The 24,633-nt window shown below is 39.4% G+C and overlaps 1 protein-coding gene across 1 annotated transcript in view; it reads left to right on the forward strand.

Moving 5' to 3' along the window:
* The window catches only part of ATP6V1A (ATPase H+ transporting V1 subunit A), a gene marked incomplete at both ends in the record, with an annotated part of 32,127 nt that extends 21,616 nt beyond the window's left edge, over positions 1–10,511 (forward strand). The window contains 4 exons of the mRNA XM_080695722.1: positions 146–349; positions 6,574–6,668; positions 8,572–8,743; positions 10,419–10,511. Coding sequence (XP_080551848.1) covers positions 146–349; positions 6,574–6,668; positions 8,572–8,743; positions 10,419–10,511 — 564 coding nt within the window. The remainder of the gene's footprint in view (positions 1–145; positions 350–6,573; positions 6,669–8,571; positions 8,744–10,418) is intronic.
* Positions 10,512–24,633: the final 14,122 nt, after the last annotated feature.

Below are 24,633 nucleotides of genomic sequence, written 5' to 3' on the forward strand. Positions count from 1 at the left end.
AGGTATTATTCACCCCCAAAATGAGAGAAATACAATTTGAATTAACATTTTCTACAAGATTATTCTATTTCAGTAACACTTGGTATGTTCTGAAAAGTAAAGAAAATCAATGTTATCTTTTTGTTGTTTTTTATTTCTAAATTAGGTATTCTGGGGCTTAGACAAGAAACTAGCTCAACGTAAGCATTTCCCCTCTGTCAACTGGCTCATCAGTTACAGCAAGTACATGCGTGCCTTGGACGAGTACTATGACAAACACTTCACAGAGTTTGTTCCTCTGAGGACCAAAGCTAAGGAAATTCTGCAGGAAGAGGAAGACCTGGCAGAAATTGTACAGCTTGTGGGAAAGGTAAGTTGTTAAATGCCATGCAGGATACATTTGTGAGTTATAGTGGGGTGTTAAAAGGACAGCTAAAACCTTGGATATGCATATTCTTGCCTAGCAGAATGAGTAAATATTAAGCTTAAATTTGATTTAAATTTTTTAATAAATATCAAAAATTTATAAACTAATAGCATGAAAGTTTATATTCTTTATGCCACTTAGCCTGAACTGTGTTTTATTTTAGATGAGAAAGAAATATGGAATTTTCTTTTAGTCCTTGAAATGAAATGCACCTATCACCAACCAAATTAGAAATGGTAGAATTAGAGTCTGTTAACATTCGATATTTTTGTAGAAGTACTAGGCTAAGAATCAGAAGGATTGGATTCTAGTTCCTCCAATAATTAGTTATATGACATTAAACAAGTGACTTATATTCTTGTGTCTTGATGTTTTAAACGAAGAAGGTATAATTAAATGTAACCAAATTAAGTTGCAGAATTGAATGACTTCTCATTATGCAGAACTGGTCGGGACTCAGAGTTCTCTGATTATGTTCTTTTTATTATGTCTTATAAAGTCACTTCCCAACTTTTTTCCAACAAAAGATAATATTAGAAAGATACCACATATAGCATGTATTGGATATTCATTATTCTAGAGTACTGAGAGAGGCAACACATAAAACTCATAAAACCAGATAAAAGCAATATAAAAATAATTATAGGTTCATTTTGCTTATTATAGGTATAAAGTATTGTTAAATACTTACCATACCCAATAAGTTATTAAAAATTAGAATAATATATTATGAGCAAGTAAAGTTTATCTAAGGAATACAAATATGATTTAACACAGGTAATCTGTTATTATAGTTCACATACTTAATGTCATGGAAAAGGATATCTCATTCAATATGAAAAAAGTATTTGAAGTTTGCTATTTATTTATGATATTTAGAAACCTCTTAACAAATAAAGGTATTTCCTTGGTTTGTTAAAAGTAATGTACTAAGCCATATGTGGCAGCATGTGCCTGAAGCCCCAGCAACTGAGACGGCTAAGGACAGAGGATCACTTGAACCCAGAGCTTCAGGCCACTCTGGGCAATATAATAAGACCTTGTCTTTAAAAAGTAAATAAAAGAAAATAACACATTAAAACCTGATAAAACATTTTACTTGATGGGGAATGGAGAAATTTCAGGTGCATTTATTTTATTTTATTTTTATTTATTTTTTATTTAGTTTTTTCTTTATTGAACATTAGTGGTATACATTTAAATTATATTTGGTGCCCTCTCCCCCCCGCCGCCCCTGTTTTCCCTTCCCCCTCTCCCACCAATGATTGTCCAGGGTAACCATGCCATATTCATAATTTTACACATATTCGGATATAGACCCTCATTAATCAAGTTCAGTCTTCCTCCTCCCCTATCTTTCCATTCAAGCTTTGCTGGTATTTCCCCTCCATTACCTGGAGTACCACTGGTATCCTCTACGTTCCCTAGTTTGGGCATATTAGAGGGAGGTGCATTTCTTTTAAAAACAGAATTAAGCCAGGCGTAGTGGTGCATGCTTGTAATACCAATTTGGGAGGCTGAGACAGGAGGATCTGGGTTTGCAGACAGCCTCAGCTACTTAGTGAGGTCCTTTGCAACTTGGTGAGATTCTGTCTAAAAATAAAGAATAAAAAATAGGGCTGGGGGTGTAGCTCAGAAGTAGAATGCTTCTGGGTTCCCCCAATACCACAATAAATAATAGAATTAAGACAAGAATGCATATTATCACTGTGTTTATTTTAATACAGAGGTCTTCAACAATGATGTGAGAAAGGTTGTAAAGGAAGAGATTAAAGTGTCTCTGTTTGTAGATAATGTGTTCACGTAACTAGAATAATAACATCAGTGAAACAGAAATAATAAAAGTTTGGTGACCCTGATTTAAGATAAACATAAATCAAGAGAATGTCTCTATACTAATAATACCAATTATAAACTAATACCAAGCCAGGCATGGTGGTGTATGCTGGTAATTCCAGTAATTGGGAGGCTGAGACAGGATGATTGCAGGTTTGGGGTCAGCCTTATCAACTTAGTGAAGCCCTCTGCAACTTTAGTGAGACCTTTTCTCAAAAAAAAATTATATATATATTTGTGTATGTGTGTGTGTGTGTGTGTATATATATATATATATATATATATATATATATATATATATATATATGAATGTAGCTCAGAGGTACAATGCCTCTTTTCAGCAAAGAAAAGCTATCTGAAGAATATATAAAACTAAATTGCTACCAAATTCTACATACAAAGATAGACACCAGTAGATTAGCAATTTAAGTATGAGGGGGGAGACTTAATATTAAAAAAATATATTTTTGAGCCAAGCACAGTGGCAAATGCCTATAATCCCAGTACATGGCAGCCTGAGACAGGAGGATCACAGGTTCAAAGTCAGCTTTAGCAACTTAGCAAGATTCTCAGCAAATTAGTGAAACCCTGTTTCCAATTAATTTGTGTGTGTGTGTGTGTGTGTGTGTGTGTGTGTGTGTGTGTTACTAGGAATTGAACCCAGAGGCATTCTACCTCAAAGCTCTGTCCCCAGACCAATTTTATTTCTTACTTGGAAACAGGGTCTGAGAGCCTCTCTGAACTACTGAAGTTATCCTCTAGTTACAAGTACTAGGATTACAAGTGTGCACCATCACACCCAGCTCAAATTTTTAAAAAGGGGCTAGGGTTTGCTTTTGGAGATAGAATGTTCCTGGTTTTAGTCCCCAGTGCCGGGGGTGGGGGTGGGGTTGCTGGGGGGGGTCCTTTTGAGCTAGGATTAGAAAAGGACTTTTTAAATAAACCCACTTAAACACAACATTGAAAAGAAAACAACACCAAGTGTTATCTTCACGGGTTTTCGTTCAACAAAGTCCTACCCACGAACAAGCTGATGACACATTGGGAAAGGAAGTTGGCAACAACTAAAACTGGTAGACAGCTATCTAAAATGTATAAAGGGTTTTTTTTTTATGAGGGGGGAGGGTACTAGAGATTGAACCCAGAGCATTCTACATCTAAGCATACCCCTAGACCTTTATATTATTTTGAAACAGGGTCTAAGTTGCCCAGGATCTTGCTAAATTGCTGAACCTAGCCTCAAACCTGTGACCTGGACTACAGGCATGTGCCACTGCACCTGGCTTACAGAGATCTACTTTAATAAGAAGATATGTGCCCCAACAGAAATCTGCCAAAGGAAAGAACAGACATATTATAGAAGAAGAAACCCAAAAGATGATAGGCCTGTGAGAAAATGTTCAAACAACCATGACATATCACGCTATTTGGTTAGAATAGCAAAAACTGGAAAGTTGAGTGATGCCAAGTATTGTGGGATGGAGGAGCTGGTGTACTCCTGGTGGGCGTATCATCTGGTGCTACAGTCTGACAGAACGTGCTTGCATACCCTAGGGCCTAGCAATTCTGTCTCTGGATATTTTTCTCCACAGAAATTCTCAAATGAGTCATTAAGTGGACACTTTTGATGGTGGGGAATTAGAGGAAATCTGGGTGCCTTCTCCTGGGCAAAAAAGAAGCTAAAGTAGAGAGAATGCACAGCACATAGAATGAATTGTACAGGAGCCAGAAAGAGCAAACGCACACCAGCATGGATGGCTTTTGAAGCCAAAGTGCCAGAGACCTCAAGTGGGAATTACGTACATGATGAAACACATTGTTATGTAAATGTAAATATATACAAGGAAACACACATAACACATCTTAATATTTACCTGTGGTTGAAGAAGAGAATAGAGAGAGAAGGGTGTTTTGTTTTTTTTTTTAAAGAAAGAATTGCCAGGAGTGGTGGTGCATGCTTGTAATACTAGCGCTTGGGAGGCTGAGACAGGATTGCACAGGTTCGAAGCCAGCCTCAGCTACTTAGTGAGGCTCTCAGCAACTTAGTGAGACCCTCTTTCCAAATAAAGTATAAAATAGGTCTGGGAGTATAGCCCGGAGGTAGGAAAGCCCCTGGGTTCCACCCCTAATACCACGGAAGGAAGGAAGGAAGGAAGGAAGGAAGGAAGGAAGGAAGGAAGGAAGGAAGGAAGGAGAAAGAAGAAGGGAGAAAGTAGGAAGAAAAGAAAATATAGAAATGGCAGGCTTAACTCCTACCTGAGGAGCTTAGTACACATAAGTAATATAATATGTAGTTAACTCAATGGCTTACTGGGCCCTTGCTCACAACTCCTAAGAAATCTTAGCAACAGTGGTAATTATCTCAGATTTGATGGCGTGATTACAAAAGTCTGAGCTTTTGAAGCAGCGATATCGAAAGGATGAAGCTTTGTAACTTGCTATACCAATAAAATAATACCCTGACATAGCTAAGTGTATATCTTTCATTGTGTATTTTTTTTTTTTTGAGGCACTGGGGATAAAACCCAGGGGCACTGTACCTCTGAGCTACACCTCCAGCCCTAGTTTTTAATGTTTTTATTTTTTAAACAGGGTCTCATTGAGTTGCAAAGGGCCTCACCAAATAGCTGAGGCTGTCTGAGAACTGTGATCCTCCAGTCTCCACCTCCCAAATGCTGGGATTACAAGCTTGCACCACCTTACCTGGCCATATTTTTTAGAAATTAACTGTTCAAGGGCTATATAGATTGCTGTGGAACAAACTTAAAACTAACAATTCATATAATTAAGATTGCAAGCCATGAAGTATTAAAAAAAATTAGCTGGGCATGGTGTGCATGCCTGTAATTCCAGTACTTTGGAGGCTGTGACAGGAGGATTGCAGGTTTGTGGCCAGCATCAGCAACCTCATGAGGCCCCCCACAACTTAATGAGACCCTGTTTCCAAATAAAATATACAATAGGACTGAGGTGGAATGCCTCTGGGTAACTCAGAGGTGGAGTGCCTCTGGGTTCAATCCCCAGTATTGCACACACAACAAGAACAATAATAATAATCAGTTTGCAAATCTAGTTTCATGGCCCCACCATTCACAATAGCCAAGAGTGAATGAAAGCAACCCAAATCTTCATCTGTAGATGAGTGGATGAACAAAATGTGGTAGATTCACACAATGGGATTTTATTCAACCTTTTTAAAGAAGAAACCCCTGACACTTGTTGTGACATGGATGAACCTTGAGGACATTATACAAGTGAAATAAGTCAGTCACAAAAAAGACAAAATGCTATATGATTTCACTTATATGAGGTGTCTAAATTAGTCAGACTCATAGAAACAGAAAGTAGGATGTTGATTTGCCAGCAGCTGTGGGGAGAGAAGGAAAGGGAGTTACTGTTTATGGACATAGAGTTTCAGAGTTGCCACATAGAAAAGTTGTGAAGATATGTTTCACAACAATATCAATGTACTTAACACTGCTGAACTGAACTCTTAAAAAAAGCTATGATGGTAAATTATATGGAATGTACTTCTTACCACAATAAAAATGTACTTTTTACAATAAAAAACAGTTAAATATAGTTATAAAGTGAATTTATTGGCCAGGTGTGGTGGTGTAATCCCAGCTACTTTTGAGGCTAAGGCAGGAGGATCAAAAGTTCATGGTTAGACTCTGCAGCTCTGCCGGGCGGCTGTGGTGGCTTGTAATCCCAGCATTTGGGAGGCTGAGACCAGAGGATCATGGTTTGCGGACAGCCTCTGCTACTAATGCTACTTAGGCCCTCCGCAACTCAGTAAGACCCGGTTTTAAAATAAAGAATAAAAAATAGTACAGGGGGTGTAGCTCGGAGGTTGAATGCCCCTGGATTCCATCCCTAGATCCGCCCAAAAAAAAAAAAAAAAAAAAAAAATCTGCAGCTCAGTGAGACCTTGTCTCAAAATAAATAAAAAGGGCTCAATGGTAGAGTGCCCCTGTGTCAATCCCCAGTACACCCTTCCAACACAAACTGATTTTATTAACAAAAATGTACTGATTATAACATTTCTGCTTGGAAATTTTTTTTTTTTTTTAATTTCTTTGGAGTACTAAGGATTGAACCCAGGGACATTCTACCTCCAAGCTACACCTTCAGTCCTATTTTTTATTTGAAACAGGATCTCACTAAGTAGCTAAGGCTGTCTGCAAACCTGTAATCCTCCTGTCTCAGCCTCCCAAGTACTGGGATTTCATGTGTGTATCACCACACCCTGTTCCTGCTTAGAAATTGACTTTTACCACTGATCCTACATCATGGAAATAAATTTCTAAAATGATATCATCTTTTTCTAGGCTTCTTTGGCAGAAACAGATAAAATAACTCTGGAGGTTGCAAAACTTATCAAAGATGACTTCCTGCAACAAAATGGTTATACTCCTTATGACAGGTAAGTTATACTGATTTCCTTTTTTCATTTGAGGATTTTATATTATGTTTTGGCTAAAAATAAAAAATCTACCTACACATTTAAATCCTTTTTTTTTCTTATATACTTTTTTTTAATACTAGGGATTGAACCCAGGGTCTACCTTCAAGCTACATCCCCAGTCCTATTTTTATTCTTTATTTTGAAACAGGTTCTCACTAAGTTGCAGAGGGACTCACTAAGTAGCTGAGGCTGGCCACAACCCTGCACTCCTGTCTCAGCCTCCCAAGTACTGGGATTACAAGTGTGCGCCACCACACCGGTTGGATACACTTTGGCTCAATATATTGGCTTATTTTGTATATTCATACCAGACATCTAGTGATTGACTATGTCCTCTTGTCTGGATTTGTTCATTTGTCAAGTTATGACAGCATTTTCATTCATACACCCATCTATAATTAAACTAAGTTGTGGCTTAGTGTGCAGAGCTAAGGAATCCTTTCCTGTCTCAGAAGCTTTCTTCACTACTTTTTTGCACTACCATGTCTCTTATCCTCTTTGCCTAAATAATTGTGCTCTACTTTCCTGCTTCATTGGCCAAGAGGCCTATATCTCTTTCTACCAAAGCCTTTGTTAGATGCCCCTGCCTGCCCAGCCCCTTCCACTCCTGCCCAGTGTTGCTTTTTTCCATTATTGTCTCTGCTGCTACTGTGGAATGTTTAAAATTCCCAGTTCTTTTAAACTGTGAGGATTTGAGCCCTTTCATCTCAGGCTAGACTTTGTCCCTCAAATCATATTTGACTCCCCATAAGAATCAAAGAGAGCTATGAGAATAGAAGACTAACCAGAATGCAGGACAGGAAGAATATATGCCAATATGTCAGTAAGCTTCAGAAGTCTGCTAAATCAGGAACTTAAGCGCTAGAAACAAACTACCTACACAAAGATAACTCAAGACAGGAAAAATCCTTTGAAAAGGGTATAATAGGAATATGTATGAAACTTTTTATACAAATGTATTTAAGTGTGTTAAAATATTGATAAGAATGAATGTAATTGATACTGAGTATTTGCTGACTGGGCGTAGTGGCACACACTTGTAATCCCAGCATTTAGGAGGCTGAGACAAGAGGATTGTGGTTTATGGACAGCTAATTGGCCTGGGGGTGTACCTCAGGGATAGAATACCCCTGGGTTCCATCCCCAAAACTACACACACACAAAAAAGAATTGAGGGCCAGGCATGGTGGCGCACTCTTGTAATCCCCACGTGTGGGAGGCTGAAACAGGAGAATCACACAGGTTCGAAGCTAGCCTCACCTAACTTAGTGAGGCTCTCAAAACTTAGTGAGACCTTGTTTCCAAATAAAAATATAAAATAGGTATGGGAGTATAGCCTGGAGGTAGACAGCCTCTGGGTTCTATCCCCAGTGCCACCAAAAAAAAAAATTGTGTATTTGCTCCTCTGTGTGTCTGTTTGTTATTAAAAAGTATAGGTAAATGGAAAAGAGACCACTCTTAATGTTAGCAAGTTGCAGTTTCCTGCTTTCCTATCATTCATTAAACCTACTACCACAAAGGAATCTTTACAACTCAGTTATTTTACCATTTGGGTTACTTACTTAACTACTTTGTATAAAAATAAACCCTTATGTCAGATTGTAGCAATACTTCTTTATTGTCCCTTCTATTTTTAACAGAGAAAAATAAGCATCACCCCTAAAACAAACAAAACAAAATCACTTGGGAAGTAGTTATTGGTCTTTTCTTTTTTCATTCCTTATATTTCATACAGTAAATATATACAGTCTGCATATTTGAAAAAGACAATGCCATACTAATATCTAGCTAAAGTTGTATATAATGAAGGAATGAACCTGCTTTGAAGTTTTTGTTAATTTTTGACCTTTATTTGCCCTAGGTTCTGCCCATTCTACAAGACAGTAGGGATGCTGTCCAACATGATTGCATTTTATGATATGGCTCGTAGAGCTGTTGAAACCACTGCTCAGAGTGACAATAAAATCACATGGTCCATCATCCGTGAGCACATGGGAGAGATCCTCTATAAACTTTCTTCCATGAAGTTCAAGGTATGTTTTATTTCTGCTGTAAATTTTTCTAGTAATTTTTTTTCCTTCTAACTATTTTAGTCTCAGACTTGGGATATGAAACTTCTGTTTATCATTTCAGCCTGCGTAATAATAGAACAGTCCTCAAAGTTGTCTTCAAGTAGGAATTCCATGATAAAAATTATAGTATGTCACGTCTAAAATAAATGCTGACACATTTTCTCTTTTGTCTTAGCTGCCAGGCAATTTAGAGCTAAATTCATTGCTGAGCAGCAATTACTTGACTTCAGGTGCCTATTAACACCTAACTCCCATGTTCTTACGAAATGATGTCTGCTCTGTTGACTTATTTCAAATATCTATTACACATTATTTCTTAACTTTTGAGTGACCTCATGTTATTTTGAAAGTACACAAGATAAAAATAGGTAGTTAAGTGAAATTACCAGTAGCAATTCCAGTGTGTAAGATTGTTTTTAAAATATTTGATCAATTCAAGTATATTTAATTATTCTAGATCATGACATCCAGGCCTATTTATTAGTCATGTGTTGAGAATGATTCTGAGTGTATGTGCAATGTATAATCTTTTAAAATTTCTATATATAATTACACATTTTACATATCTGTATGTATGTTGCTGTCCATAAGGATTTTTTTTTTTTTTTTTTGGTGGTACTGGGGGTGGAACCCAGAGGCTTTCTACCTCTGGGCTATACTCCCAGACCCATTTTGTATTTTATTTGGAAACAGGGTCTCACTAAGTTGCTGAGAGCCTCACTGAGTAGCTGAGGCTGGCTTTGAACCTGCGTGATCCTCCTGTCTCTTTTGCATCTCAAAATACTATCACCAGACCTTGAATAATAAATTCTGTTTTTGCCAGGTGTGGTGGCACGCACTTGTAATCCCAGCATTTGGGAGGCCGAGACAGGGGGATCTGCGTTCTTGGACAACCTCAACTACTTAGGCCCTCCCTTTGCAACTCAGTGAATCCGTATTTCAAAATAAAGAATAAAATATTGGCCGGGTGTGGTGGCGCACGCTTGTAATCCCTGCACTTGGGAGGCTGAGACAGGAGGATCACACAGGTTCGAAGCCAGCCTCAGCTACTTAGTGAGGTTCTCAGCAACTTAGTGAGACCCTGTTTCCAAATAAAGTATAAAATAGGTCTGGGAGTATAGCCCAGAGGTAGAAAGCCTCTGGGTTCTACCCCAGTACCATCAAAAACAAAACAAAACAAACAAAAAAAAAAAACAATAAAATATTTGGCTGGGCGTGTAGCTCAGTGGTCAAATGCCCCTGGGTTCCACCTCCAGTGCTGCAAAAAATAAGTAAGTAAATAAATAAATAAATAAATTCTGTTTTGACTGAATTAATTTTATCGTATATATGCAGCCATATGCACCTAATGTGTAGTACTGCATAATTTCCCAATATTATGCACATTATTGAGGTTTTGTCTTTCACCGCAGTTAGCAGTTCAGTTTTGTTTTCTTTCTGTGGGTTGGAGAATTACTCTATTTATATATTTCTACCTGTGAAGAAAAAGGAGGGTAGTTTTGACTCCTGCCTGTGGTTTACCAGTGTAAACCTCACTAAATACAGTGCTCAAAATATGTTAAATAAAAGTAACTTACCACATGCGCTGAAAATTATTTTCCAAAGGTAAATTAGATTTGTAATGTCTGTTTTTCAGGATCCAGTGAAAGATGGTGAAGCAAAGATCAAGAGTGACTATGCACAACTTCTTGAAGATATGCAGAATGCATTCCGGAGCCTTGAAGATTAGAACTGTGATTTCTTCCTCTTCCTCAGCAAGCTCTTAGATGTATATTTTCCTAATTTTCTCATCTCAAACCTTTTGCTTCTTTATTGTGCAGCTTTGAGACTTAGTGCCTATGTGTGTTTTCATTTGTTTTGTTGTTTTTTTGGTAGGTCTTATATAAAACAAACATTCCTTTGTTCTAGTGTTTGAAAAGCCTCCTTGATACCTTATCTGAAGTGGTGAATGTAGTAAATTCAATACACAAAGGCTACACTACTGTAACTTGTCTGTAGGGAAACACCCTCCTTGACCTAGGTCTGCCCTGTCCTCATCTCCATTAAATTGTGAACCAGACTACTGCATGTACTCCCTTTGCAATGGTTTTGAAACGAAACGCCAGATTTCTACACCTTTTGGCAGGTACTTTGTGAAATGATATCTATGTGGCGAGGTCACCTTCGGCTTAGCATTTGGCTAAGTAACTGCTCTGCAGGAAATACTTTCTAAAAATGTTGATAATTAATGTTCTAATTATGCATTTTTCTTCATTATAAATCAGGAATATTTATGGGAAAGGGTTGGGAACTATATTGTTTTTAAAACAGGCATTTGTGGGGCTCAGCCTATTGTATGAATCAGTACCCTTTTAAAAAAAAAATGAAAAAAGAGCCAGGTCGTCAAACTTAGATTAACATCATCTTGTTAAAGCGTACTTTATTTCACTGAGAAAAAAATTCAATATCAAGGACTGTTATATACTACATTATTAGGAAATTCTTTTTAAAAATGCATTTAAAGCAATCATTGAAAACTTGATCCACATCCCATCATTTCTTTTCCTCAAACATTTTAGAAGCCTGACCTTCTAAGGATCGTGGGACAGTGTGGTGGGTAGTAAAATGCCACAGAGAAGATACTTAGTAGGGGTTAAAGCTGTTTGCCCCTTTAAGAACAAGCTGGGCTATAGTGATTCTTGGGGCATTATATTTTTACAAAATAATAAGATGTATCATGTGTTTGCATGTTTGTTTGCTCCTTGAATTTTTGAACAACCAGTTTTCCAGTTGTATGAAATATTACTTTCATGTGGATTTCTCTTCACAGGCTCAAAAAGTTTCGGAGAGTCTCTATGGCCATATCAGCATGTCAGTTTCCACTCTGTTTAATAGGGATGAAATTAATTCTTGTATCTACTGATAACAGGATCTGGGGTCATGTGAAAAAAAGATCAGCTCATCCTGTCTTTTTAAAAAGCATATGTTTAAAAGTAACTTCTGTGTTTGTATAATAAGGCACACTGCAGGACAGCTCTGAGAGCAAGTTTCCTGTGGACTCTTTCTGACCGATAGCAGTGGTACCATTGTTTCCTCCTTGAGAATAGGGTATGTGAACATGTCTAACAATCTCAAGTACAAAAATGTAATAGCATAAATAAAGTATTTATTTTATGCCTCAATATGTTATTTAAAGTTTTCAGTAATTTTTTTTAAATTCTGTTATGGAAAGATGCAGTCAGAATAGAGAATTCAGATATAGTTGTCTGTAAATCCTTGCAGATTGCATGTTTTTATAATCGCTCGCTATTCAGGAAAGATATTCTTCCATGGAACTATTTTTAACCCTTTAGAATATTGACAGGTAAGAATTATGCAGTGGTGTTTTTGAGATATGGACTTATGGTGCTGCTGAATCAGTTTGCTTCCAGGATGGCCTTCTCTCCGGATGCCCCAAGACTAGTGGAAAATATTAAAAGAATTTCAAAAATTTTCTATTCCTACCTTAAACTTACCAGCAGAATAGAATTGTGATTCTAATGAGTGGTATGAAGGAGCTCGTTGACCAAGTTTGTTTTTTGTCATCCTGAATTTGAGATGTTCATTCTCACTCCTTTCAAGAATGGTGGTGTATGAGTGTGAAGATGCTATCGAAACTACGCTCAGATTCCATTTTAAGTGTTCAGTCACCGTTACGTTGTAGAATTTCAGATCAGTCACCAATAGTATTTCTTTAGTAGGAATGTGTTAAAATTACAGTGATCTTTTAAAAAGATTATGCAGTTCTATATTTATTGTACTGTGCCTGGTCCTAAGTGCAGCCAGTTAAACAAGTTTCATATGTATTTTTCCAGTGTTAAATCTCACACATTGTACCCTTTGGAAATTTCCTTCATTCCTGAAGAATGAACAGAAGAGGCCATATATATCGCCTCCTTATCCTTGAGATTTCACTATCTTTATGTTAAGAGTTATGTATAATTATTAAAGTATATGAAAGAATAAAAAAGTGGATTTAAATTAACTTCTTTCATCTTTTTTCTGGGAAGGGCAAGATGTAGAAAACATGCCACCTTGGTGTATTTTGTTTCAGCCTGGCCTCTTAAAAATTTCTTCCTTTCTTTATAAATTGTTGCTTAAGATCATGGAACTGAATTGGGGCCCTTATACAGTCTGCAAAATGTCCTATAATCATATCCCACAATGATTTGGTAATGAAGTACTCAGAACCTCATCTCACTCTGAATATTACTTTAAATTGAAAAGTACAAGGTTTCTAAAAATTCACTTGTAAATGAGATCAGCGGTACTCATTCCAGTGTTTGGCAAGTGAACTGAAGCCTTATGATTCATGCTTTTGCAAGCTAGGTGATTTTAGATCCATTGTCACTACCCAATATGTTACCTAGGATATGTCTTATTTCCTTGCATGTTGTATTTTTAACAGTTTCCAAAGGAGTGAAGAAGGATGTAATGGACAACTCTATCCCTTTTGAGTGCCGAGTTTATGTAGATAAATACTTAATTCACAGGAAGGCTTTTTCATTTTAGCTGGGTAATATTTAGTCCATTGGGTAATATCTCAATGCCTTCAGCATACTCATTTTAGTGTACTGCTGCAACAGAAAACATGAGGAACAGAACAAACAAATGAGGTGTGGTAAGATGCTACTAAAGTTGTTCTAGGAGGTAATTTGAGTTTCCTTAACAAGTTGGCTTGGAGAAAATGATATGAGTTTAGGTAATTTATTTGGGAGGTAATCCCAGTACTTGGGAGGCTGAGACAGGAGGATCACAGGTTCAAAGCCAACCTCAGCAACTTAGGCCTTGCTTCAACATAAAAAGAATAAAATAAAACCGGGGTGTAGCTTGAGTTAGAATTCCCCTGGGTTCCATTCCCAGTACCAGAAATTTAATAAATAAATAAATGGAGGGAGGGAGGGAGGGAGGAAGAAAGGGAGAGAGGGAAAGAGCCGAGAGTACACACACCAATTGAGTAGATACGAGGTTTAATACTACAGAAAGTAAAGCGGCTTCTTAGATTAATTGTGTTCTGATCATTTATTCTAACTTTTTTTTTATTAAACAGAAGAAATAGAAGCCCAGAGAAGTTAGTTGATTTGCTCAGGGTCACATTCCCCCCCACCCAAGCTACTAATCATTCAAGTGTTCATGGACAAAATACTGAGCTTAGACATAGCCTCTCCTTTCTGTTCCCTACTGATGCAAATGTGGCAGCAACCACACCTGTACCACCTCTAGGGTCAGTGCCACGTGGTTCTCAATACCAGAACCCAGTCCTAGTCATTCTGAATAAGTACGATTCTAGTGAATCATACTTCTGTACTCATTTTCTATTCAGAACCAAGGAGTTAACTAGAATAATTGTGAGAAAAAGTAAGCAGAGCAAAAATAAGGAGAAATTACAGTTTAGACAAGGTGGGACATGGGTAGTATGATGACTCATTTTATGAAGGCTAATGTGGTTGAGAAATTGTTAAAATTTGAGCTAGAGTTTAAAAGTGTGAATCTAAAATGGATAAGTACAATTTTACCAAGATAATACAGAGGTGTGTGTGTGTGTGTGTGTGTGTGTGTGTGTGTGTGTGTGTGTGTTTTAGTTACTGGAATTGAACCCAGGTGCATTCTGCCTCCTTGCTACTCCCCAGCCCTATTTTAATTTGAAACAGGGTCTCACTAGGCTGATGAGAGTCTCACTACTTGCTGATGCTGTCCTCAGTCCTCCTGTGTCAGTCTCCCAAATACTAGGATGACAGGCATTCACCACCATGCCTGGCTAGAAGTCTTTAAGGGGGAGAAGAATGAGAATATAAGCAATAAGCCGGGCGTGGTGGCGCACGCTTGTAATCCCAGCATTTGGGAGGCTGAGACCCAGAGGATCGCGGTTCGCGGGCAGCCTCAGCTACTTATTGAGGCCCTCTGCAACTCAGTGAGACCTGGTTTCAAAATAAAGAATAAAAAGTAGGGCAGGGGGTGTAGCTCGGAGGTCGAACGCCCCTGGGTTCCATCCCCAAACCCACACACACACAAAAAGAATATAAACAATAAGTATGTTACAAATGACTTGTATATAAAATGTATGGATAATAGAATAGAAGTAGAAGTCTTGAAAGATGAGTGGATAAAATCTAAACACATTGCATGAAAAAGGTGCTCAACTTCCAGTGGCCAGGAAAGTGTAAATTATTATAGTGCAATTCCTTTCCTCATACCCTCTCTATATCTGCTAGAATAGGAAGGGCAGAGGACACTGAGTTGAGTGCTGGTGAGTATGGAAATGTAAATTTGTACAGCCATTTTGGAAAACTACTCTGGTCACATCTTCAGAGCTGAAGAAGGAAACCTGTTGACTCAAACATTCCCATTTCCAGGTCTGTACACGACAAAAATGTCTATCTATATAGATGTTTATCAAGAGACATGTACCAGTGTTCATGGCAGCACTGTTCATAATAGTGGAATCTACCAAAATGATATCTACCAAAATGATAGTTTCAAAGAACTGGAGTAAATTGTGGCATTTTCATGAAATGAAACACTATACAGTAATGAAAGTTAATGTCATGCATGAATTTCACAAACTATGTTGTTGAGTCAAAGAGGCAAACCAAAAAAATATACTGCATAATTCCATTTGCATAAACTTCAACATTATGAAATTAGTCTTTTTGAAATCAGGATAATAGCTACACATTGTTGGGGAAGAGGCTATTAATAACAGGAGGCTGTAATAAAGGGGGCTTCCGGAATATTTGTAAATTTTTTTTGTTTTGTTTTTGAGGAACTAAGGATTGAACCCAGGGATATTCTTTCTTTGAGCTACAGCCCCCAGCCCTATTTTTTCTTCTTTTTTTCTTTTTGGCACTAGGGATGGAACCCAGGGGCATTCTACCTTCAAACTACACCCCCAACCCTATTTTTTACTCTTTGAAACAGGGTCTCACTGAGTTGCAGAGGACCTCACTAAGTAGCTGAGGCTGGCTGTGAATCTCAATCCTCCTGTCTCAGCCTCCCAAATGCTGGGATTATAAGTGTGCGCCACCATGCCTGGCTTTATTCTTTATTTTGAAATAGGGTTTCACTAAGTTGCAGAGGGCCTCACTAAATAGCTGAGGCTGGCCGTGAACCTGCGATCCTTCTGTCTCAGCCTACAAAGTACTGGGATTACAGGCCTGCGCCACCATGCCCAGTTGTGTTCTGGTTCTTGATGTATGTCCTTCTAACGTATGCTTGCTTTGTAAAAATTCACACATGTATCGATGTTACGTGGTAACCCATTAATATGCATAATTTTTATGTTTTGTTATGTCAGTTAAATTTTTAAAAATTTGCACAATACAAGCACTTTTTTTTTTTTTTTTTTTTTTTTGCGGGTCTGGGAATGGAATCCAGGGGCATTCAACCTCTGAGCTACACCCCCTGCCCTATTTTTTATTCTTTATTTTGAAACCGGGTCCCACTGAGTTGTAGAGGGCCTCACTAAGTAGCTGAGGCTGTCTGCGAACCGCGATCCTCCGGGTCTCAGCCTCCCCAATGCTGGGATTACAAGCGTGTTACACCAAGCCTGGCTACAAGCACTTTTTTTAAGTACTGGGGATGGAACCCAGGGACATTCTACCTCTGAGCTACACCTGAGCCCTATTTTTTTTTTCTTTATTTTGAAACAGGGTCTCACTGAGTTGTGAAGAATAGCTGAGGCTGTCCGCAAACTGATCCTCCTGTCTCAGCCTCCCAAAGGCTGGGATTACAAGTGTGCGTGCGCTACTACTTCCATCTCTCACTTTTCTATATGTATGTCATATGTCATTAAGTTTACCAAAGAATATAATGATTATAAGCAAGGAATTTTATGTATTTGGAATAGTTTTGTGAACCAGTTATAGTGGTGCATGCCTGTAATTCCAGTAAGCGGGAGGCTGAGACAGGAAGATCTGGTTTCAGGCTAATCTGAAAATTTAGTAAAATTTTGTTTCAAAGTAAAAAAAAAAAAAAAAGACTGTGGGTATTGCTGGGAAGTAGAATGCTGCTGAGTTCAATCCCCAGAACCAAAATGAAAAAAAATTTTTTTTGCACTATGAAATACATCATGTTAGCCGGCTATGGTGGTGCATGCTTGTAATCCCAGCATTTGGAAGGCTGAGATGGGGGATCCAGCTTCACAAACAGCCTCAGCTACTTAATGAGACCCTCTGCAACTCAGTAAGACCCTGTTTCAAAATAAAGAATAAAAAGCTGGGCGTGATGGTATGCACTTGTAATTCCAGCATTCGGGAAGCTGAGACCGGAGGATTGCAGTTCATGTCCAGCCTCAGCTACTTAGTGAGGCCCTCCGCAACTTAGTGAGACCCTGTTTCAAAATAAAGAATAAGAAATAGGGCAAGAGGTGTAGCTTGGAGGTTGAATGCCCATGAGTTCCATCCCCAGATCTGCAAAAATAAAACAATAAAGAATAAAAAATAGGTCTGGGAGTGTAGCTTGGAGGTAGACTACTCCCAGCTTCCATCCCAGGTTTTAGAAAGAAAGAAGAAAGAAAGAAAGAAAGAAAGAAAGAAAGAAAGAAAGAAAGAAAGAAAGAAAGAAAGAAAGAAAGAAAGAAAGAAAGGAGGGAGGGAGGGAGGGAGGGAGGGAGGGAGGGAGGGAAGGAGGGAGGGAGGGAGAAGGGGAAGGGGAAGAAAAGGGAAGGAAGGAAGGAAGGAAGGAAGGAAGGAAGGAAGGAAGGAAGGAAGGAGAAGCCGGCCGCCGTGGTGGCACATGCTTGTAATCCCCACACTTGGGAGGCGGAGACAGGAGGATCGCACAGGTTCGAAGCCAGCCGTGCTGGCTTAAGAGACCCTGTTTCCAAATAAAAATATTAAAATAAAAATAGGTCTGGGAGTGTAGCCTGGAGGTAGAAGGGCTTCCAGGAACTTCAGTGCCACCAAAAAAAAAAAAAAGAAAGAAAGAAAAAAAAAAAGAAGAAGAAAGGAGAAAGAAAGGCATCATGTTATTTTTTGTGGTACTAGTTTTGAACCTAGAGACTCTTATATACAAAGCTACATCCACAGCCCTTTGCCCTTTTTATTATTTTAAGACAGGGTCTTGCTATGCCCAGTCTGGCCTCAAACTTTGCCATCTTACCTAAGGCTCCAGAGTCGCTGGGATTACAGACATGCACCACAACACCCAGCATCATGGTGATTTAAAAATACTTTTTGAGCCGGGCATGGTGGCACATACCTGTAATCCTATTTACTTGGGAGGCTGAGACAGGAGGATCACAGGTTCAAGGACAGCTTCTGCAAGCAGAGAAACTCACCAACCTAGCAAGACCCTGTTTCAAAATAAAAACTATAAAATAGGGCTTGGGGGGTGTAGCATGAAGATAGAATGTTCCTGGGTTCAATTCCTGGCAGCACACACGAAAATAATTAAAATAATTTTAGGTTTACTGAATAATAAAAATAAAGTTTTGTTTGTTCTTTTTTTAAACGTGTTCTTTCTAGAAGTAGTGATAGATCTGACGTTTTGTTGTTGTTGTTGTTGTTGTTGTTGTTTTGGTGCTGGGATCAAACCTAGGGCCTTGGGTGCGCTTGGCAAACACTCTACCCCTGAATTACTACCTCACTCTCTTATTTTTTAATTTGGGAGTTTTCAGTTTTCTTTGCAGCCAGTGGCTTCTTTCATCAGATAGCTGATCAGGATTTGGGGGATAATTTGTTCTTGGAACAGAGTGAAGTTCGCTAACTAGACCACACAGTCATAGAACACATCAATTGTCTCATTTACAGAGCGATAGCCAGCAGCATACAAATATGAATTCAGGCATTTATTGCCAAGACATCCTGCTGCCTCGGCATCTATGTGTTGAGACCCCCACTCCACATAGTTAATCGGCAGAACGCCCCGAGAAAGAGGTATCGTCTCTGGCCAAAATATCCCCCACTTTTACCCTTCATGACTATTAATATTTCCTTTAACTTTCTACACGAATTGCTCCAGTGATGTGAAATTAGGACTATAAAAAGAAACTGAGTCCGTGGAGATAAACTTTCTAATAATTTGTTTAAACGTCCTTGGCTCTGCTCAACAATAATGAGAGACTGGCCAAAATTCAGGTACTGTGATAAGCACCCCAGCTGCAGCAATCACAAATGGCCTCCGACCTTCATCGTTAACTCTGGCAAATCCTGCCAAGAGACAGAGAAAAACCTTGTGTGTGACCTTAAAGAAACAACTTAGCTGCCCAAATACAATAGACCCAAAGAAAAAGACTGTTAACTTTTACCTCAGTGTGAGCACTCCAGGAGACAGAAAAAATGGCCGCATAGTTAGAAATGAATATGACAGAATAAAGGACAGACATTCTAAATATATGTATGTATGAAGGAAAAGAAATACCGTAAGAGTAAGAAAAGCATTTTTGCATGAAAAAGAGCTTATCATAAGAAAGTCCCAACTGGGAAAGAAAGGAATTAGAAAGTTAGAAGCAGGTTGCAGAGAGTTTGTGACAGGGAAGTGGATTATTAAAGATAAGTGGATTCTTTTAATAGGCTTGTTGTTTAAAAAAGAGTGCTCAGCAGTTAAGAAAATACATCTGACAATTAGAACTAAAAACCTTGTGGTGTTGTTTGTGATATTTTGTCTGCCAAACTGTGTTGTGAGTATGCTTAAGCTTTCAGATTCAGAAGATAAGATGCCAATACCTGAATTACCAAATCTCCCCACACTTGTTATATGAACTGAGCCCAAAAGATGGAAAGTTCCAGGAAGGGTTAAAAGAAGATTCCCCTGAGAAGCTCCCAAGCCTCGACTATCCTGGGAGGCTGCCACCTGGAGCTGCTTATCTGCAAGACCTTGGAGAGAAACAGAAGTTAATTCTTCAAAGGCCAACAGCCAGCTGAGAGACACCCGCCCCCCTTTCTCTTAACTTTACTGGTGAAGTGTATAAATTTCTTGGGTTTTTCATAATAAAGTGTCATTGGCTCAAGAAGCCTTTGTCCACTTCAGGTTTCTTTTCCAAAACGTCGTAACTAAAAAACTTGAGGAATTCATAGAGGGAAAGGAACCGCTGCAGATAAGGATCTGCAGAACGCCGCCTGCCTTTTGACCCATCTTTCTGAGGCCCCCCGACCGCTAGGGGACTTGCCCCCCACAGGACTGAACCCCGCCGGTAACAATTTATAATACATGCCGCATCCCACTAAAGCAGCAATGATGGCTGCTACAAACAGGTTTAATGTGTTAAATAACAGTAAGTCTTTTTTTTTTTTTTTTTTTTTTTTTGCGGGTCTGGGGATGGAACCCAGGGGCATTTGACCTCCAAGCTACACCCCCTGCCCTATTTTTTTTTTATCCTTATTTTGAAACCGGGTCTCACTGAGTTGCAGAGGGCCTCACTAAGTAGCTGAGGCTGTCCGCGAACCACGATCCTCCGGTCTCAGCCTCCCGAATGCTGGGATTACAAGCATGCGCCACCACGCCCGGCTTAACAGTAAGTCTTAATGAAGTGTTTTCAAACTTGTCTGGACATAGGGGGCATACAGGTTTGTGTTAATGACAGATTTCCAGGCCTCACCCAAACCAACTCACTGGAGCCGCTCATTTAGGAAAAGGGTAGAGGAACCCATTTAACAAACATCCCAGGTAGTCCTTACCAAAGGGCAAATTTTGGAAAACAACTATCTTTATTCAGTGCTTAGCTATAAGAGGCTACACGAGAGACTTAAAATAAGTGTTCTCCCAAACATTAACTAGTTTTACAATGGCAGCACTGTAAGATTTCATTGAGCCGGGCGTGGTGGCGCACGCTTGTAATCCCAGCATTCGGGAGGCTGAGACCTGAGGATCACGGTTCACGGACAGCCTCAGCTACTTAGTGAGGCCCTCCACAACTTAGTGAGACCCTGTTTCAAAATGAAGAATATAAAAAACAGGGCAGGGAGTGTATCTTGGAGGTCAAATGCCCCTGGGTTCCATCCCCAGACCTGCCTCCCCCCCAAAAAAAGATTTCATTGAACCATTATCCTTTACATCATTTTTTTGATACCATCCTTAAATAGTGCCCTGCTGACTCAGATGTGTTGACTTGCTTAGTCAGAATAGTCTGGCAACAAGACAGTTTTTCTAAATTATGAAATTTAAGCAGTAATTGTCATATCCATGGATTCCAAACAAGATTCTATTACAAAAATTTCTCTCCTGCCCATTTCTCTACAAGAAGTTTGTGTGTGTGTGTGTGGAGGGGGGAGTCTGGGGTATAATATATAATTTATAAGAATATAATTATAAGAATATAATTTAATCCCATTTTAAGAAGCATTTGTCTTAGGATTCAAAAATTCAAAATTCCTTTTTCTTTAATCCATAATGATAAATTTTTAGTTATTTATTTTTTTTTTTGCAATACTGGATATGGAACCCCGGAGTATTCTACCTCCGAGCTACACCCCTAGCTCTATTTTTTATTCTTTATTTTTTTTTTCAAACAGGGTCTCACTGAGTTGCAAAGGCCCTCACTAAGTAGCTGAAGCTGTCCGTGAACCACAATCCTCCTGTCTCAGCCTCCCAAAAGGATTACAAGCATGTGCCACCCCACCCGGCCTTTTAATTTGATTTTTAAACACTATTTGAATAGCCTTTGTACTTTTATGATTCCCGAGTAGCTAGAACATTTAGCACTTACCTGATGACTTAAAATTGCACTCAATTGTTATAAAGCCTTTTTTGACACTTGCCCTTAAAAATGATTTCCCAGCCTGGTGTGGTGGTACCCGCCTGTAATCCCAGTACTTGGGAGGCTGAGATGGGGGACTGGAGGTTCTCAAACAGCCTCAGCAACTTAGTGAGACCCTGTTTCAAAAAACATAAAACAGGAGACTGGAGATGGAGCTCAGAGGTGGAATGCCCCTGAGTTCTATCCTCAGTACCAAAAAAAGAAAAAAGAAAAAACATAGAAAAAAAAAGCATGGCATTTATGATTGGATTCTTTGGGTATAGATGCTGAGATGGAGACTAAGGTAGAAGTTGCTGATTACTTTTTGTTGTTATTTTGTGGAACTGGGAATTAAACCCAGTGGTCTACCTCTGAGCTATACCTCTAGCCCTTTTTATTTTGAAACAGGGCCTTGCTAGGTAGCTGAGCCTGGCCTCAAACTTGTGATCTCCCTGTCTCATCCTCCTCAGTACTGGGATTACAGGCATGTGCCACTGTGCCTGCCTAGCCCAAGTTACTAATTAGAAATCAACAACTCAGAAAAGGAAGAAGTGAAGGTAGGGTCGGGCAGAGAAGAAAAAAGTACACAGCGTGCTTGATCTGGTCTTAGTGACTCCTGGGGAGAGCCTTGGAGCAAAGATTGACAGATTTGAGATTCACTAGCCAGGCCCAGTTACCCTCGCTTCTATCGCCTCTCTTGGTTCCCAGATTCCAGCTGCCTGTGAGGATGGGACTTGTGACTAGGGGGTTCTCAGCAGACCTACAAGGCGCTGAAAGGTAGACGCGATCTGCTGAACACGCTCCTGGTAGTCTGTTCACTAATTCTCATTCAAAAGGAAATCTGAGCCCAGCATGGTGATGCGCATCTGCAATCTCAGTACTTGGGGGGGCTGAGACAAGAGGATCACAGGATCATCAGCTGCTTTGTAAGACCTTGTTTCAAATAAAAAAATAAATAAAATAGGGTTGGGGGTATAGCTTAGAGATAGACTTTGGGTCCCTGGGTTCACTCTTCAGTACCAAAACAAGGGGGAGGAGAGGGGCTGTACAGCACAGCTCTGTGTCCATGAGGTAATTCAGGAGAAGATAGATGAGTAGAATAAATGTGTGTGTGTGTGTGGGGGGGGTACTGGGCATGGGACTCAGGGGCCTTCTACCTCCGAGCTATAGCCCTGACCTATTTTATATTTTATTTGGAAACAGGGTCTTACTAAGTTACTGAGAGTCTCATTAAGTGACTGAGGAGGCTGGCTTCAAACTTGCACGATCCTCTTGTCTCAGCCTCCCAAGTACCGGGATTACAAGCATGCGCCACCATGCCCGGCTTGAGTGGAATAAATTGTAATATATAAGGGCAATCACTTAGTGATTCAAATTCATGATATCAAGGATTTTCTCAGGGAAGAGGCCAAACTTCATTATTTTTAAGTCAGTCGTTTTAAAAGAAAAATACTAAATACATAAAATCACAAGAAGCTATAACAAGAATCATAAAGGTAAGACTTCAGATGACATCGACTTTCACAACCCTGCTTTTAAGTTATAAACCAGACTCACTATTTTAGCATCAGTTAAAATGTAAGTGCTTACTCAATACGTGTGTGTGTGTGTGTGTGTGTGTGTGTGTTGTACTGGAGATTGAACCCAGGAGCATTCTAATACCTCCAAGCTACATATCCAACTTATTTGGAAACAGCACAGAGTCTTGTTAAGTTGCTGAGGCTATCCTCAAACCTGTGATCCTCCTGTCTCAGCTTCCTATGTACTAGGATTACAGAAGTGTGCCATCTCACCCAGGTCTTCTTTCTTTCCTTTCGAAGCTCCTTCCTTTCCTTCTTTTCCCTCCCCTCCCCTCCCCCTCCTCCCTCCCCCCCCTGTCTTATTTTACTTACTTATTTATTTATTTATTTATTTAGCGGATCTGGGGGCGGAACCCAGGGGCATTCGACCTCCGAGCTATAACTCCTGCCCTATTTTTTCTTTATTTTGAAACCGGGTCTCACTGAGTTGCGGAGGGCCTCACCAAGTACCTGAGGCTGTCTGTGAACTGCAATCCTCTGGTCTCAGCCTCCCTAACGCTGGGATTACAAGCATGCGCCACCATGCCCGGCTCATTTTACTTTATTTTGTGTGTGTGCAGTATTGGGGATTTGAACCCAGGGACATTCTACACCCCCCCCAGCCCTATATTTTATTTTGAAACAGGTTCTCACTAAGTTACAGAGGGCCTCACTAATTTGCTGAGGCTGGCCGCGAACCTGTGAGCCTCCTGTCTCACCTCCCAAGTACTGGAATTACAAGTGTGTGCCACCATACCTGGCTTCTCCCAGCTCTCTTACTAAATATTTTGAGAAGGAGCTCAGGTAAATGTTGGCCTGATTGCATAAAAAATAATATAACCAAATTAAGTTGATGTATAAAGCAATAATCAATTTTTATTTTGCAGTACTGGGGATGGAACTCAAGGGCATTCTACCTCCAAGCTACAACTCCAGCCCTGTTTTTTATTCTTTATTTTTTCTTTTCTTTCTTTTCTTTTCCTTTTTTTTTCTTTCTTTTTTTTTTTTTTTTTTTTTGTGGAACTGGGGGTGGAACTCAGGGGCTTTTCTACCTCTGGCTATACTCCTGATTTCAATTTGAATTTTATAAAGTGGTGTGTGTGTGTGTGTGTGTGTGTGTGTGTGTGTGTGTGTGTATAAAATGGCATGGGAGATTGAACCCAGGGGCATTCTACCTCTGAACTAGATCCTCAGTGCTTTTTCATTTTTTTCTTTTTTCTTTTTTCTTTCTTTCTTTTTTTTTTTGTTTTTTGTTTTTTTGTTGGTTCTAGGGTTCCTGGAAGCCCTTCTATCTCTGGGCTACACTCCCAGACCTATCTTTTTTAAATATATGTATATTTATTTGGAAACAGGGTCTCTTAAGCCAGCGCAGCTGGCTTCGAACCTGTGTGATCCTCCTGTCTCTGCCTCCCAAGCGCGGGGAGTACAAGCGTGCACCACCACGCCCGGCCATTTTTTTTTCTTTTGAAACAGGATTTGCTAAGTTACCATGTGCTAGCCTCAAACTTGCAATCCTCCTGTCACATCCTCCCAAGTAGTGTAATTACATAGTTACGGGTGTGCGTGCATGTGTGAGTGCGCACGCGTGCGCACCCCCCCCC

This window comes from Muscardinus avellanarius, assembly GCF_963383645.1.
Source record: "Muscardinus avellanarius genome assembly, chromosome: 5".
Lineage (NCBI taxonomy): Eukaryota > Metazoa > Chordata > Mammalia > Rodentia > Gliridae > Muscardinus > Muscardinus avellanarius.